Source organism: Calidris pugnax, unplaced genomic scaffold (assembly GCF_001431845.1).
Source record: "Calidris pugnax isolate Ruff unplaced genomic scaffold, ASM143184v1 scaffold24, whole genome shotgun sequence".
NCBI classification, from domain to species: Eukaryota; Metazoa; Chordata; class Aves; order Charadriiformes; family Scolopacidae; genus Calidris; species Calidris pugnax.
In genome coordinates this window covers 9,105,314-9,117,067 of record NW_015090922.1, presented here as the reverse complement: position 1 = coordinate 9,117,067, position 11,754 = coordinate 9,105,314, and the positions used below count along the sequence as shown (strand labels likewise).

At 42.1% G+C, this 11,754-nt stretch overlaps 1 protein-coding gene across 6 annotated transcripts in view; it reads right to left on the bottom strand.

Moving 5' to 3' along the window:
• Positions 1 to 11,754, bottom strand: part of EML4 (echinoderm microtubule associated protein like 4) — a 152,005-nt gene that overhangs the window by 82,831 nt on the left and 57,420 nt on the right. For 4 of the 6 annotated variants that reach the window (XM_014950933.1, XM_014950934.1, XM_014950937.1 and 1 more), the window contains exon 1: positions 11,664 to 11,748. The exons of the other annotated variants lie outside the window; for them this stretch is intronic. In XM_014950933.1, the coding sequence (XP_014806419.1) occupies positions 11,664 to 11,730 (67 nt within the window). In that variant the 5' untranslated portion in view covers positions 11,731 to 11,748. Of the gene's footprint in view, positions 1 to 11,663; positions 11,749 to 11,754 lie in introns of those variants that run through there. 6 annotated transcript variants of the gene reach the window in all.

Genomic DNA, 11,754 nt, shown 5'->3' with positions numbered 1-11,754 from the left:
GGGCGGGGGGGTGGGGAGGGGGAGGGGGGGGGGGGCAGGGAAGAAGAAAAAAAGAGAAAAGAAGAGAAAAGAAGAAAAAAGAGCACTCACAGTAATCTCATTCTCCACCTCTCTCTGCACCCCTCCCTCCCCCTGGGGCCACTTATTTTTTAACAGCTCTGGTCAAAGCAAGGATGCCACTTCATGCTCAGAGAAGTCTCTGTTTACTTAGGCCATCTTTTTTTTTTTTTTTTTTTTTACCAGAATTTAAGCACCAATTCATACAGGTTACCACTGTTTTTCCACGCTATATTTCCAAAATGTATTTTTCCAGTAACATTCAAATTAAATCCAGTTTGCAAAACATTAAATCTTCAGATTGCAAAAACACAGGGAAAGTTCGACATTCCCCGTCACCGCAGTGCACATCCTCTGCTGCAAACCATTTGAATTCAGGAGTACCAACATAACATTTAGTTTGAAACTTACGGAAAACCTTCAACATCTTAAATATTTATTGCTTATTCGAGCAACAAACTTATCTAATTTTTTGTTTGTGGTTTGCTTTTAACAAGTACATTTTTGCCCCTGAGGAAAGCTGTTTCTACTCTTTAAACTTGCTGTATTCTCATAAATTCTAGGGTATTATTTCAGCAGCAAAACAAAAAAGCACTGAAATCATTAAGTGAGATAACATCATAACATCAGGCAAAGCAACATAACCTCTTCTTTTATGGCTACAATTTATTTGGTACCATGCAGTGTTTATTTGCAAAATTTTACTCTTCTCAAATCCTGAAACACAAATGAATAATCTCCAGCTTCTGTTATCTAGCAATCGAGTTAGATATTATCTCTGTAACTAAAAGTGTTGGAACATTTCTGAAATTTGTTGTACTGGCTGCTTCATTGTGCTGCTCTTTTTTCCTTCCCCCAGGACTCATAAATAACTACCTAATTTGTAACATCAAAAATATACCACTGTACAATCTTAGTTTCTTTGATCTCATTCTGTGCTATCCCAAGCCACTCTATCATAAATGTCACTATGCAAAACTCCATCGAAGTCAGGAAAAATAAAGCCTATTTTCCTTTCCCAAAAGAAATATGGTTTTGTCCATAATGTCCATTTATGAATCTAGGTTGTACAGGTTGTGCAGCTGTCAGCAGTTGCTTGTGTTCCACAGGCAATGGGATTTTATCTTGTAGATTTAGTATTATGTGCTAGTCCAACTCCCCTGCTGAAGCAGGATTGCCTAGAGCTAGAGCATGTTACTCAGGATTAAATACTATTTAGTATTATGTTTATGCAACAAGAACAGTCACCTATTGGAATGATGGACGCGAATATAAAAATATCAGTATTAGGGGATACTGCCATATTAAAGAGAATCCCTTCTTGATACTGACATGAAACACAGAGCATACCGTGTGCTGTTCTCACTCATGTTCACCGTCCTTCATGCTTAAGGGAAAGCTGCCCAAGCCTGTCCTTCATAGCGTCACTCCAGGCTCAAAATTCAGCCTTAAAGCGCAGATACTCCTCTTCATCAGCACTCCCCCAAATTCACAGCAAACCTCTGGTGGGTGCCAGGGCAGGTGGGCAGGATGCCACGCTCTCCCCACGCGACAGAGCCCTGTGTCCCCTCCCAGGGCCACCAACCCACTGCAATTTTGGTTTCTGATGCTGGCACACCCCAGGCTCTTGGAGCTCCCTCTCCCACAACACTCCACTGCCCCACGGGGGAAGCGTTCCCTTTTGGCTCTGCTGGGAAGAGCAGGATCCGGCGGGTTTTTGTGCTCAGGAGAAACACACCAGAAGAGGGGAGAGGGACCAGGGCTGTGTACTCAGGGAGGGTATTTGACAGCTCTTATCTCTCCACGTCACAGGACAGACACAGTGATTTCAGATAAAGGTAAAATCTGTTCCAAAAGAGACTTAGCAAGTCACTGTCTTATCTTAGTTTCCTGGTATTTCAGGTACAGAAATGCCTTCCCCTTATTCACAGCCCTATGTGGACACTGTTTTATTAACTCTTAATACCAGTGTCTATTCAGTTAAGTACCAGCCCTCTCTTGGACAAGCTAAATTGACTTTGCAAAGTTACTGTCCTTCTTTGCATTTTCTTCTCCAAAAGCTAGTGATAACAATACTATTATGATAATATGCTCCCCCGTAAAAAACAAGCTCTCTTCAGAGACAAGCCTTCTGGAGAGAGTATTAGTTCCAGCATTAGGCTTTCTCCCGTGCCCACCCAGGTGCTGCCACAGTGGTCCAGGGTGCCCAGTTGTGCTTGCTGCCCTCTGGGACGGGCAGCATTTCCTGCAGAAGGCACTCCTTACCCCAGCTCTGCACTGAAAACATTACACTCCCTGTTGCAGCAAGGGGTACCATCTCCCAGTCATTAAACCTCTCCTCTATCTCGGAGGCAAGAACAGACATAAGGTTTGCTTTTTAAAAGTCCATTGTTTCTTGGGAGCGCGAGACTAAATCTCTCTAATCACCAGCTAGATCCAACACACATTTCCAACAGCTGCAGTCAAATTGCCATTTCTGTTCACCACCACTAAGATGCTTCCCCAACTTCTGCATCTGCTGGCAGCTTTGGTACTAGAGGATCACCTCTCCTCCTCCAGCATAGAAAAGAACTAAAAATTCTCCATGCAAACTAGTCATAGTATAGACACTGCAAAGCTATCTGCTTAGTCTCAAGAATGGAGCACAAGCTGCGTGACTCCCACACAGCCAACCTGTAAGATGGTATCTGCAGCTACTCATCGCCCATTACTCACAGCCTCCATTTCAGTTACTACAGGGGAGCAAATGTTGAGAAATAAAGGCAATATTTGCCCATTGTGTGTCACAGAAAACATTTCAGACCAGGCAGCAAGCAGGAATATCTATACTGGTGTAAGTCAACAGCCACCCTCAACAAGGGGAACCAAGCATAAATACAATTTAAAAACTGTCCAGTTCTTTAGTTAAGCTCCTTTTGTTTTATGATGTTAGTGATTAAACAAACGCTTTGAAGTTAAAACCTATAAACAAGGAGTGGGTGGAAAGCAGTGCTCACACCTTTCCTGCTGCTGTGGCTGCTGCTGCCTGACAGGAGACAAACTGCCCGGTCATCAATCCTGCCATTCTGCAGAAACATTTAATACTAACGTTTATTATTTTACAAAGAAAGATATTCTTTTAAACCATTCTGACTGCAGATCTACCATCAAGTGGTGCCATGTTTTCCTCAGTAAAGACACTATCAACCATCAGTTTTCATGAACGCTCTACAAACAAATGTGAAATTAAGCTAATTTAATTTATGAAGAGGAAGCACTCTTCAACAGCAAGACAGACTTCTATATGTGTGACTATATATATATATATATATTAAAAAGCTATAGTTAGGCTGCTTCCACAGAAATGAATACATAAAAATGAAGCCAGATTCAATGATAATTTCAGTTGCTAATCCTGGCACTATTATGCCTAAAATGGAACACTCCACTGGAAAGGCAGGAATTAGGTCTCGTCTTTATTTAGGTTAAGCCGCAAAGCAGGTTTCAGAATCAATTCACCTGCAAGCAAAAACAAACGCACACAAACAGTGTTATGTGATGCTACAGCTTCTCAGAGAAAAATCAATCACTGAACAGAACATTTTGGACAACGTAGGCAAGCTGAGACCTTCTAAAATTTCACCTTGAACATATTTTATGTGGAAGTCCTACACAAAATTGAAATGCCATAATCACTATTGATAAATCACATGAAACCATCGTGAATGCGTGGACGGAATATAACTGAATGGAAAAACATCACCGTTCCATGGGGACATCTTTTCCTTCCTTCTCAAAGGATCCTTAGGAAAACATATATTTCTTATGTGGAACATTTGCCTAATTTTGTAAAGATAAAATGGACCACATATCTATCAAAGTTGCTTAAATACATCATGTTTTATAACATAAACAGATTACTTATTAACCTGTTCTTTCCATGGATGGAGCCTCTGAATTGTTTTTTTTCCCCACTATTTGCTACAAAGTAACACATTTTAGGTAAAGAAAACATCCCTACAAATAGCAAGGGATATGGGACTGATCATGAGTATGTCTGGAATTAGAAATCAACAAGTACTACAAATACTTGACAGGTAGTTGGTCTGCCCTGGCAGCCCTACCACAAAGCTCTCCTCTTCAGCGCACAGGGTATCTCCTTCCACTTTCTATAACACACCAGCAACAAACCCACAGAAAGAAAGTTTACAGTTTCACACTAGCACACTTCAAACCAATGAACTGTAAAATGCTCTACCTTGTAGGTCTGCAGTGTTTGCAATTCAGTTCTCTTCCCTTTTTAAAAATGGAGATTTCTATAACTTTGATATATCTGTGGGGGGAACAGCCTAAAGCAAAACAATAATAGGTATTCTGAAAGCAGCTATCATCTTAAACCACAGAATTATCCAGTTTATTTCTTTAATGCTTATGTTTTAAGATTGATTAATTCCACATACACTTATTAAGCATTAGCTATACTAATTCAGCTATTTATACGTATAGAAGAACCATCCAGGAGTGTGCTACTTCTGCGCAATACTGCCAGCCAAAACAACAGGATCCTTCACGCATGAAAGAATCCCCCCGTCACAACAGAATACATCAATGAGAACAAAATAGTTTTACACATTTTCAGCATCTTCTAACCTTTCCAATAATCTTATTTTACAAATTCTAATTTTATTTTTGGCATTAGGAGGGGAAGAATTATAACTGAGCCAGTATGAGCATGTTCTTTGGTCCACAACCTGGGGTACGGCCACATGAGCTACCAGGGAGTGAGCTGGAGAGGGATCTGACAGCACCACAGCCTCCATGCAGTGACTACTCAAGCGCAGGCTCTTACTCAAGAGTAAGTGCCAGGCTGTTTAACCTACTAATCCACATTTACTAACCTACTGTGTAAACACGCTGTGAGTTTCCGCCTTCGCTTAGCCCTCTGCAGCTCCTGTGCAAGCCCACGCTCTAGGTGTGACCATCCTTTGCAACCCGCAACCGGCATGGCAAGAAGTCCTCCTACGAGACAGCACTACACTAACCACAGCCTCTACCTCTGAGAGCTGGGGAAGATCTCCCAGATGCTGCCCCAGCAGCATCACAGCTCTGCTGCGGAGGAGGCAGGGCCAGGACATGGCCAGCACGGCTGGCTTTGCCCCTGCCAGCTCTTGCCAAACTCCTGCCCAACAGCCCCCAGGGCTGCTTCACCACCCAGATAAGAAACCACACGTCATCGGTGCAAGCCACTCAGGTAATCAAAAGCCACTTCCAGCTCAAAGTTTTTCCCCTTTATCATCAACCCCCCAAAAGCCTTATTGCTCAAGACGCTTTGCCACTTAAGCCATTGAGCAAATGGGTAAAAACAAAGGTGGCAGCAGAATGCAGAAACCTGAAGGACCAACTTGATCAGCTTCTCCTGGAAGGGAACTCTCCCTCTGACGCATATCAGAAATCTGACTGTGGTTACTCTCATGGTTTTAAATGCTTCTGGAGAGAATCACAGGCAAACAAGGGCAAAATCCACCAAATTCATGCATTTCTAGAGCATATGAGGAACAAAAAAAGGTGCTGGGAGAGAAGAGCAAAGGCAGAAGACATAGTACCCAAATTCTATCTGGGTTTATGATACATCAGAGCATCTTCACATCACACAATGAACAACTGTGACTACTGACCATCACATCTGGGCATTCCTTCTCCTTCCCTGCTTGCAGGGCAGGTTTTGCATGTCCAGCAGTTTTTCTGTGTTTCATTGCAAGTTCTGCTCTTCAAGCCACTCTGGGGCTCCCTGCAGAAGGAGCAGGTTGAAGAAGCGCTTTTGCAGCATGCAAAACTATAGGGAGGTTTCCGAGGCTGCTGGTTTCCTGATTAATTTCCTTACCTGTGTGAAGCAAAGGTGTGATGTGGGGTTCATAAAGATACTTTCTTAGGTTTCTTAATCTGGGCATTACTCAAAATTTGAGATCAAAGACTCAGTGCTGAGGAAGTGTGTGCAGCCTGAACCTTTTAATCTGACCTTTAATGACAAGTTTGCTGCATCAACTTAATATTTCACCAAATTTGGTACTTCAGCAACTTCAAGCTTTCAGTTATTTCACCTTGCAATTACTTTCTGTGACTGCTAAGAAAATGCTAACCATACCCTGCCCAAGGCCTCATCAACCTCCTTTTGATGACTAACACATATTCCTAGAACTGTCAGAAGTGAGATAGAGACACGAATAGCAAAGCAGAAGAAACGTTACCAAAAAAAGTAACCACATTTTTGTATGTTAACTATTAAGTTGAAGAAATGAGACTTTTCCACTGGGTCAGTGTAAGTATTAACCTTCTAAACAGTGTGAGATGGAAACCCCTACAGACCTTTACAATATTTGTAACTGTATGTTGTATCTACATGGCACTGCTGCTACACTGCAATATTACAGATGTTTAGTCACATTTTGAAGCATAATACTACAGATATTTACCAAAGTATGTACCAGATACACTTTTTTTTTTCCTCAGTTGAGACATACATTGAGAGACTTTTTTAATGAGCTGTGTAAATGCAAACATTCACAGTACATCTGCAGTGGGCAGCCTGCAGAGTGAAACACCATGTTTGACCTGACAGTGGGACCCCCATGGCTCTGCCCGATGCCACCGCACCACCCCGTCCTGCACACAGCCAGGTCGGACCAGCCACGTCCCTTCTCTCTGTCACCTGGAAAGGGGGTAGTGTCTGAAGAGGAAATGGCGCTTTGACAATAAATTTAATGTAATGAAGCCTGGAAATAGCTAGCCCATTCAGCTTACAGCTCAGTTCATTAAGCGTAGGCTCAGCTAACTCACAAAGCAAGTAAATACTGCTTAGTCCAACTGTGCTTATAATTACTCAATATAACCACCCAATAAAAGCTTCATTTAACGCTGGCAATTTAGTAGAAGGTAGTAAGTAAAACCATACTTAAATTAAGAACTTAAAAACAAATATACATTAATCTGCAAATTCTAGTCAACTTATGGCTGTGTAAGAAGAAACAATGGTATTTTCATGAACTATAATGAGATGAGATTTCACTTCTAAATTTAAGACAAGGATCCCAGCTGAAGATGTCAAAATGATGTGGGAAATTATGCCCATAAAGAGTGGTGGCTGTCATCATCTCCTCCTATAAAGTGCAGAATAATAAGCAAAGAAGCATAAAAAAGGAGAGTAATATCCCATCCATCTCTACTTTTGGAAAGCCCCATTTCCAGACATTTAAGCCCCTCAAATACAAGCATGAGTGGCCATATCTACAAAAACGCAACCCTTTGCATTCATTTCTGAGTGACTACTGTTCCTCCTGGTAGGAATCGGTTTGTCCTTCTGTTAAGGGATCAATAAGAAGCAGAAAATTTTCACAAAATACAGCCTAAAGCATTTGGAATACCGTCACCTTGGAGAGATGGAGCCCCGGGCTCTTGTGGAATAGCTGGGTTGCATTTCATTATTTCTAGAAAATAAAACGTTCTGCCTCCTTCACCCAGCAAACTCACCAAGGTTCTTTGAGCATGCTACTACCAAATAGTTTTTTTCTGGGAAACAGGAAATCAAGTTCAGAGAAACTATTAACACATTTCTAGCCCAAGACTGTGGACAATACTATTCTAATCTAGCTTTTAAACTTCGTCACTAATGTAACTTCCCAATAGCAAAAGCTCAGCAAGGCTGACCCTCATCCCCCAGAGCAAACGGCTGCTGATTGAATGCTCGAATTTGGACTTGCAACAGGGCTTATGGTACGTCAAAAGCCTTCCCCTGTCTTCTCAGGTGGAAAACTCGTAGTAGATAAGACAGTGTAAGTTTATAATGCAGGCTGGTGGGATTTCTCCCCTCCTTCATAAAAACATATCAACTGAAGGGAGGAGCACTTGCTCTGTGTCCAATACCTTTGGGAGATGGATATAATAATGTGTATTGATTACTTCCCAATTACTCAAAACCAATAATTTAAAGTATTTTTAAAACTAGCTGTGACAGCACTGACTTTCACGTAGTCAAACTGTGTGTCAAGTGCACTGAAACATACAGCAAGTTACATTTTTAATCAAACACTGAATATTGTAACATTTTAGGTGAATTAACTAAGAGAATACAGATTTTTTTCAGACTTTTTAATTTTTATTTTTTTTTAAATATTAAGATAGTCATATAGAGCTTTACGTTTATCATCATTATTATTGGCAGCGCTTAGAGTAAGGCTAGCTCAAAAGCTTTCAATGCAATTACAGCAAAAGTTGTTTCATTTAAAAAGGCTTCACTGCATCAACACAAGTGTTGTAGTTGTGGCAGTCCAGGACTATAAGAAAAACACTATTTAGGGAGATGTAATCCCCTGGAATAGGCTGATACTGGTTTATTTAACTGGTCTCCATCCAGTATCTAACCATTTGAGGTAAAATATCAAGCTGAAATTAGAACTTCTATGTCAAATTTGTCTATTTTTGCCTACATAACAGGGACCAGAAAGAAAAAAGCCTTTGTAACATCTGAATATTTAAAACAAAGTTCCATATGTTAGGCCCTAACTCAAAACAAGGGCTTCCTCCTGAGCGCCTGGGCAGGGAAGCAAGGCAGCAGGAGCAGCACCATGCGCCGGCCACCATCCCCTCCTGCCAGCAAGGCGGAGGGCAAAGCCTCTGTTGGCCAAGGTGGCCTGCAAGGCAGGGTGACACCTCCTCGGTAAGCAGCACTAAGCCCGAGGAGGACTAGGTCTCACCTCTGCAGAAGCCCTGAAGAGCCACCACAACACCCTTACCATGAAGGCCTCCGGCAATTGGCAACTCTCCACTAAGAAACACCACGTAAGCAGACTCTCTACTAGTCTTAACATTAAAGATAAATGTATCCAATTCAATTTAAGAATCTGAAAGCCATATAGTTTACAAATCTGGGGACCTTGGTGGGGGTTTTCTTTCTATTTATAAATACTGTTTACAATGCTAAGTGTCATTGGAGGCAACAATTTAACCATGAAGCATGCAAAACTGAAGTTTTGTTCCCAGGTAACTGAAAATTTCTATCCCAATCTGTATCACCTAAGCTAAATTCTAGCCCAGGTCTAATTTGATAGCTAAGATCTTCCTGAAAGGACATGTTATGATATAAGCCCTTTACTTAGCTTTAATTATAAAAGGCTAATTAAATACAAGTAGAAAAAAAGAAGTTGTCCCTACTGACATCAAACAAGCTTTTTAAAAATCTGATTAAGATACCCATCAGCACAGATATCCCATATGTTAAAAAGGGAGTGCTAGCTCTTCACTGCTGGATTAGGAATGTATTTTTAGCTTTAGCAGGAAATGAGCGGTTAGACATGTATACAAAACCAAAACACAATTAAAGGCAAGGTAGAGAAGTTCCTATAGAGAAGCATATCATTGTAGAATACATTTGTGTTTGTTTTAAATTAAAGTTATCCCCCCAAACCTTACCTGAAATACGCTACTGTTAGTACAAAGCCTTGATCTCCTTCAAATAAAGCAAGAATGAACATGTGTGGCCAAATGAAAAAATTCAAATTCTTTCTATAACTTAATCTCAGGCTTTTTCCTACTTGTTACCGATGCAAAGTTGCTAAAAGCCCTCAAGGCAAAGAGCTCTTGAGGATGAGGTTAGAAATTTTACATGAACAAAGCACTTGTTGATTCTCCATCATACCAGTTTCTTACTGCTCTAAGTTTACTTGCCAGCCAACACACACTCCCCAGAAAACTTTATATAAATGTATATTAGGGTTAATGACATAAGTAGGAATCAAGTTTTAAATCAGCAGAATATATTACACTGCTAAGAGTATTCAAGCCATATTTTCTTTTAATTACAGACGCTGTCTTTAACTCTCATTTAGCCAAATCCTCAGTCTTGTATCAAGACTCTAGTCAAAATTATTTTCTCAGACGTAGAAAAGAGTTAAAGTAGAACACATTCATCAAGGAAAGAATGTATTTCTTGCACTTTATTCTGCTGGATTTCTAGAGGAATCTCAAAGGTAACTCCATCATGCCACACTCACTTCTGAAACTCAAGATATGCCTCAAGCTCAAGTTTGAGACACCACTGTATTTTTCAGAGGCGATCACAGGAACTCTTGCTAAAAGCCATTAAAGTCAAAGGAAATCTCTTAACTCATCAGAAACAAAGTTGCAAGCTTTAGTTGTAACAATTGCTGTTCTTTGAATTTTGTGCTGAAGATAAACAGTTAAACAATGGTCTTTCTTTTCTAACATAAAAATCCTTGCAAGCCCGCAAAAGATTGTATAAAGCACTTGTAATTTTACAACTTCCAATTCGCCCTCCCTCTTTCCCAAGCGTTGCAACATCTTGAATTCTAAACTGAATGCTTTGAATTCTGAAGCAGATAAAGTACACTGCATTGCTCACTTTAAGAAAGTACACTGGAGCAAGGTCATTCCTTTCTCCCACTAAATACGCATTGAAATCTATACATTAAATACCTGCCCTTATTTTATATTCTTATTTTTTTAAATAAACTTGACTGTTGACCATCACGTTTCAGGCTGAAAGTGCAAGGTTTTCTATGCAAGATGCTGCATCCGTATCAAAATGAGGGAATGAATCAGCAGACAAAGGAGAGCTGCTCAGCGATGTTTGTTTCATTAACTCACTTCTCCACTGCACGTAAGAGCAATACATATTGTGTACTGTATACACAAACACTGTAGGTATATCTGATCTGATTTGTTGTTGGGGGTTATTTTTTTTTGGTCAGCTTTTTTAAGACTTAACTCTATGCTTTTGGTTGATACAGCCAGCATGCTGTGATTGATTACCCGATTTACGCTCAAGAGAGGCTGGCTCGATAGCAGCTGTTTAAAGAAGTACGGGTGGAAATATTTCATTTTTACTACGCCACGAAGTAAAAAAATAAAGCCGGGAAAAAAACAAACAAACAAACCCAAACAACCTTAGTAGTGAAGGGCAAATGCCCGTTTTGGAGCGGCGGCAGCAGAGCGATGCGCAGGGAGCCCCCTTGGCCGAGCCTGCACCGCCTCCTGCCTGAGGCCCGCGGGCTGCCCGACGGCATTCCCGACGGGATTCCTTCGGAGAGCCTCACGCCGAGGGGTCGAAACCAAAAGGGACGCTGCACACCAGCGGCTGCTCCTTCCCGAGGCCCGCAAAGGGGCTCTCCCACAAAGCGCTCCCCGTTGAAGGGCCGGGACGGGGACCCAGCGGTACGGTACAGGACGGGACCCCCGCCGGCGGCCGGGAGCGCCCACCAGCACCCACGCCAGGAGCCTTCTGCCCACCCACTGATAACTTTCTCAGCGTCCTTCCCCTCATTTTATCCGCTATTCACACGCATCAAAATTAAATTATTATTTTTTTTCTTTCTTTTAGTCTCTCAAGGTTAGGATGCCGCAGCCCCGCAGCCCAACACACCTCGCCGGCTGCAAGCGAGGGCGCAGCGCTAACTTAATGCCAGGGATAAATATTTACCCCGCTGTTTACTTGACAGATTTCCCTTTTCCCGTCCCATTCCCCGCCCCCCCAGCCCCGTCCAGGGAAGGGAACGGCTGAAGGGAAGGAGCGGGCGGCGGTTTCCCGGGACAGACCCCCGGTGGCGGCGGTACTTTACCCGTGCAGAAGCCGACGAGCGCCGAGGGGTCGCAGGCGGCGGCCAGGCAGGGCAGGCTGTCCTCCATCCCTCTCCCCGCCGCCACGCCGGG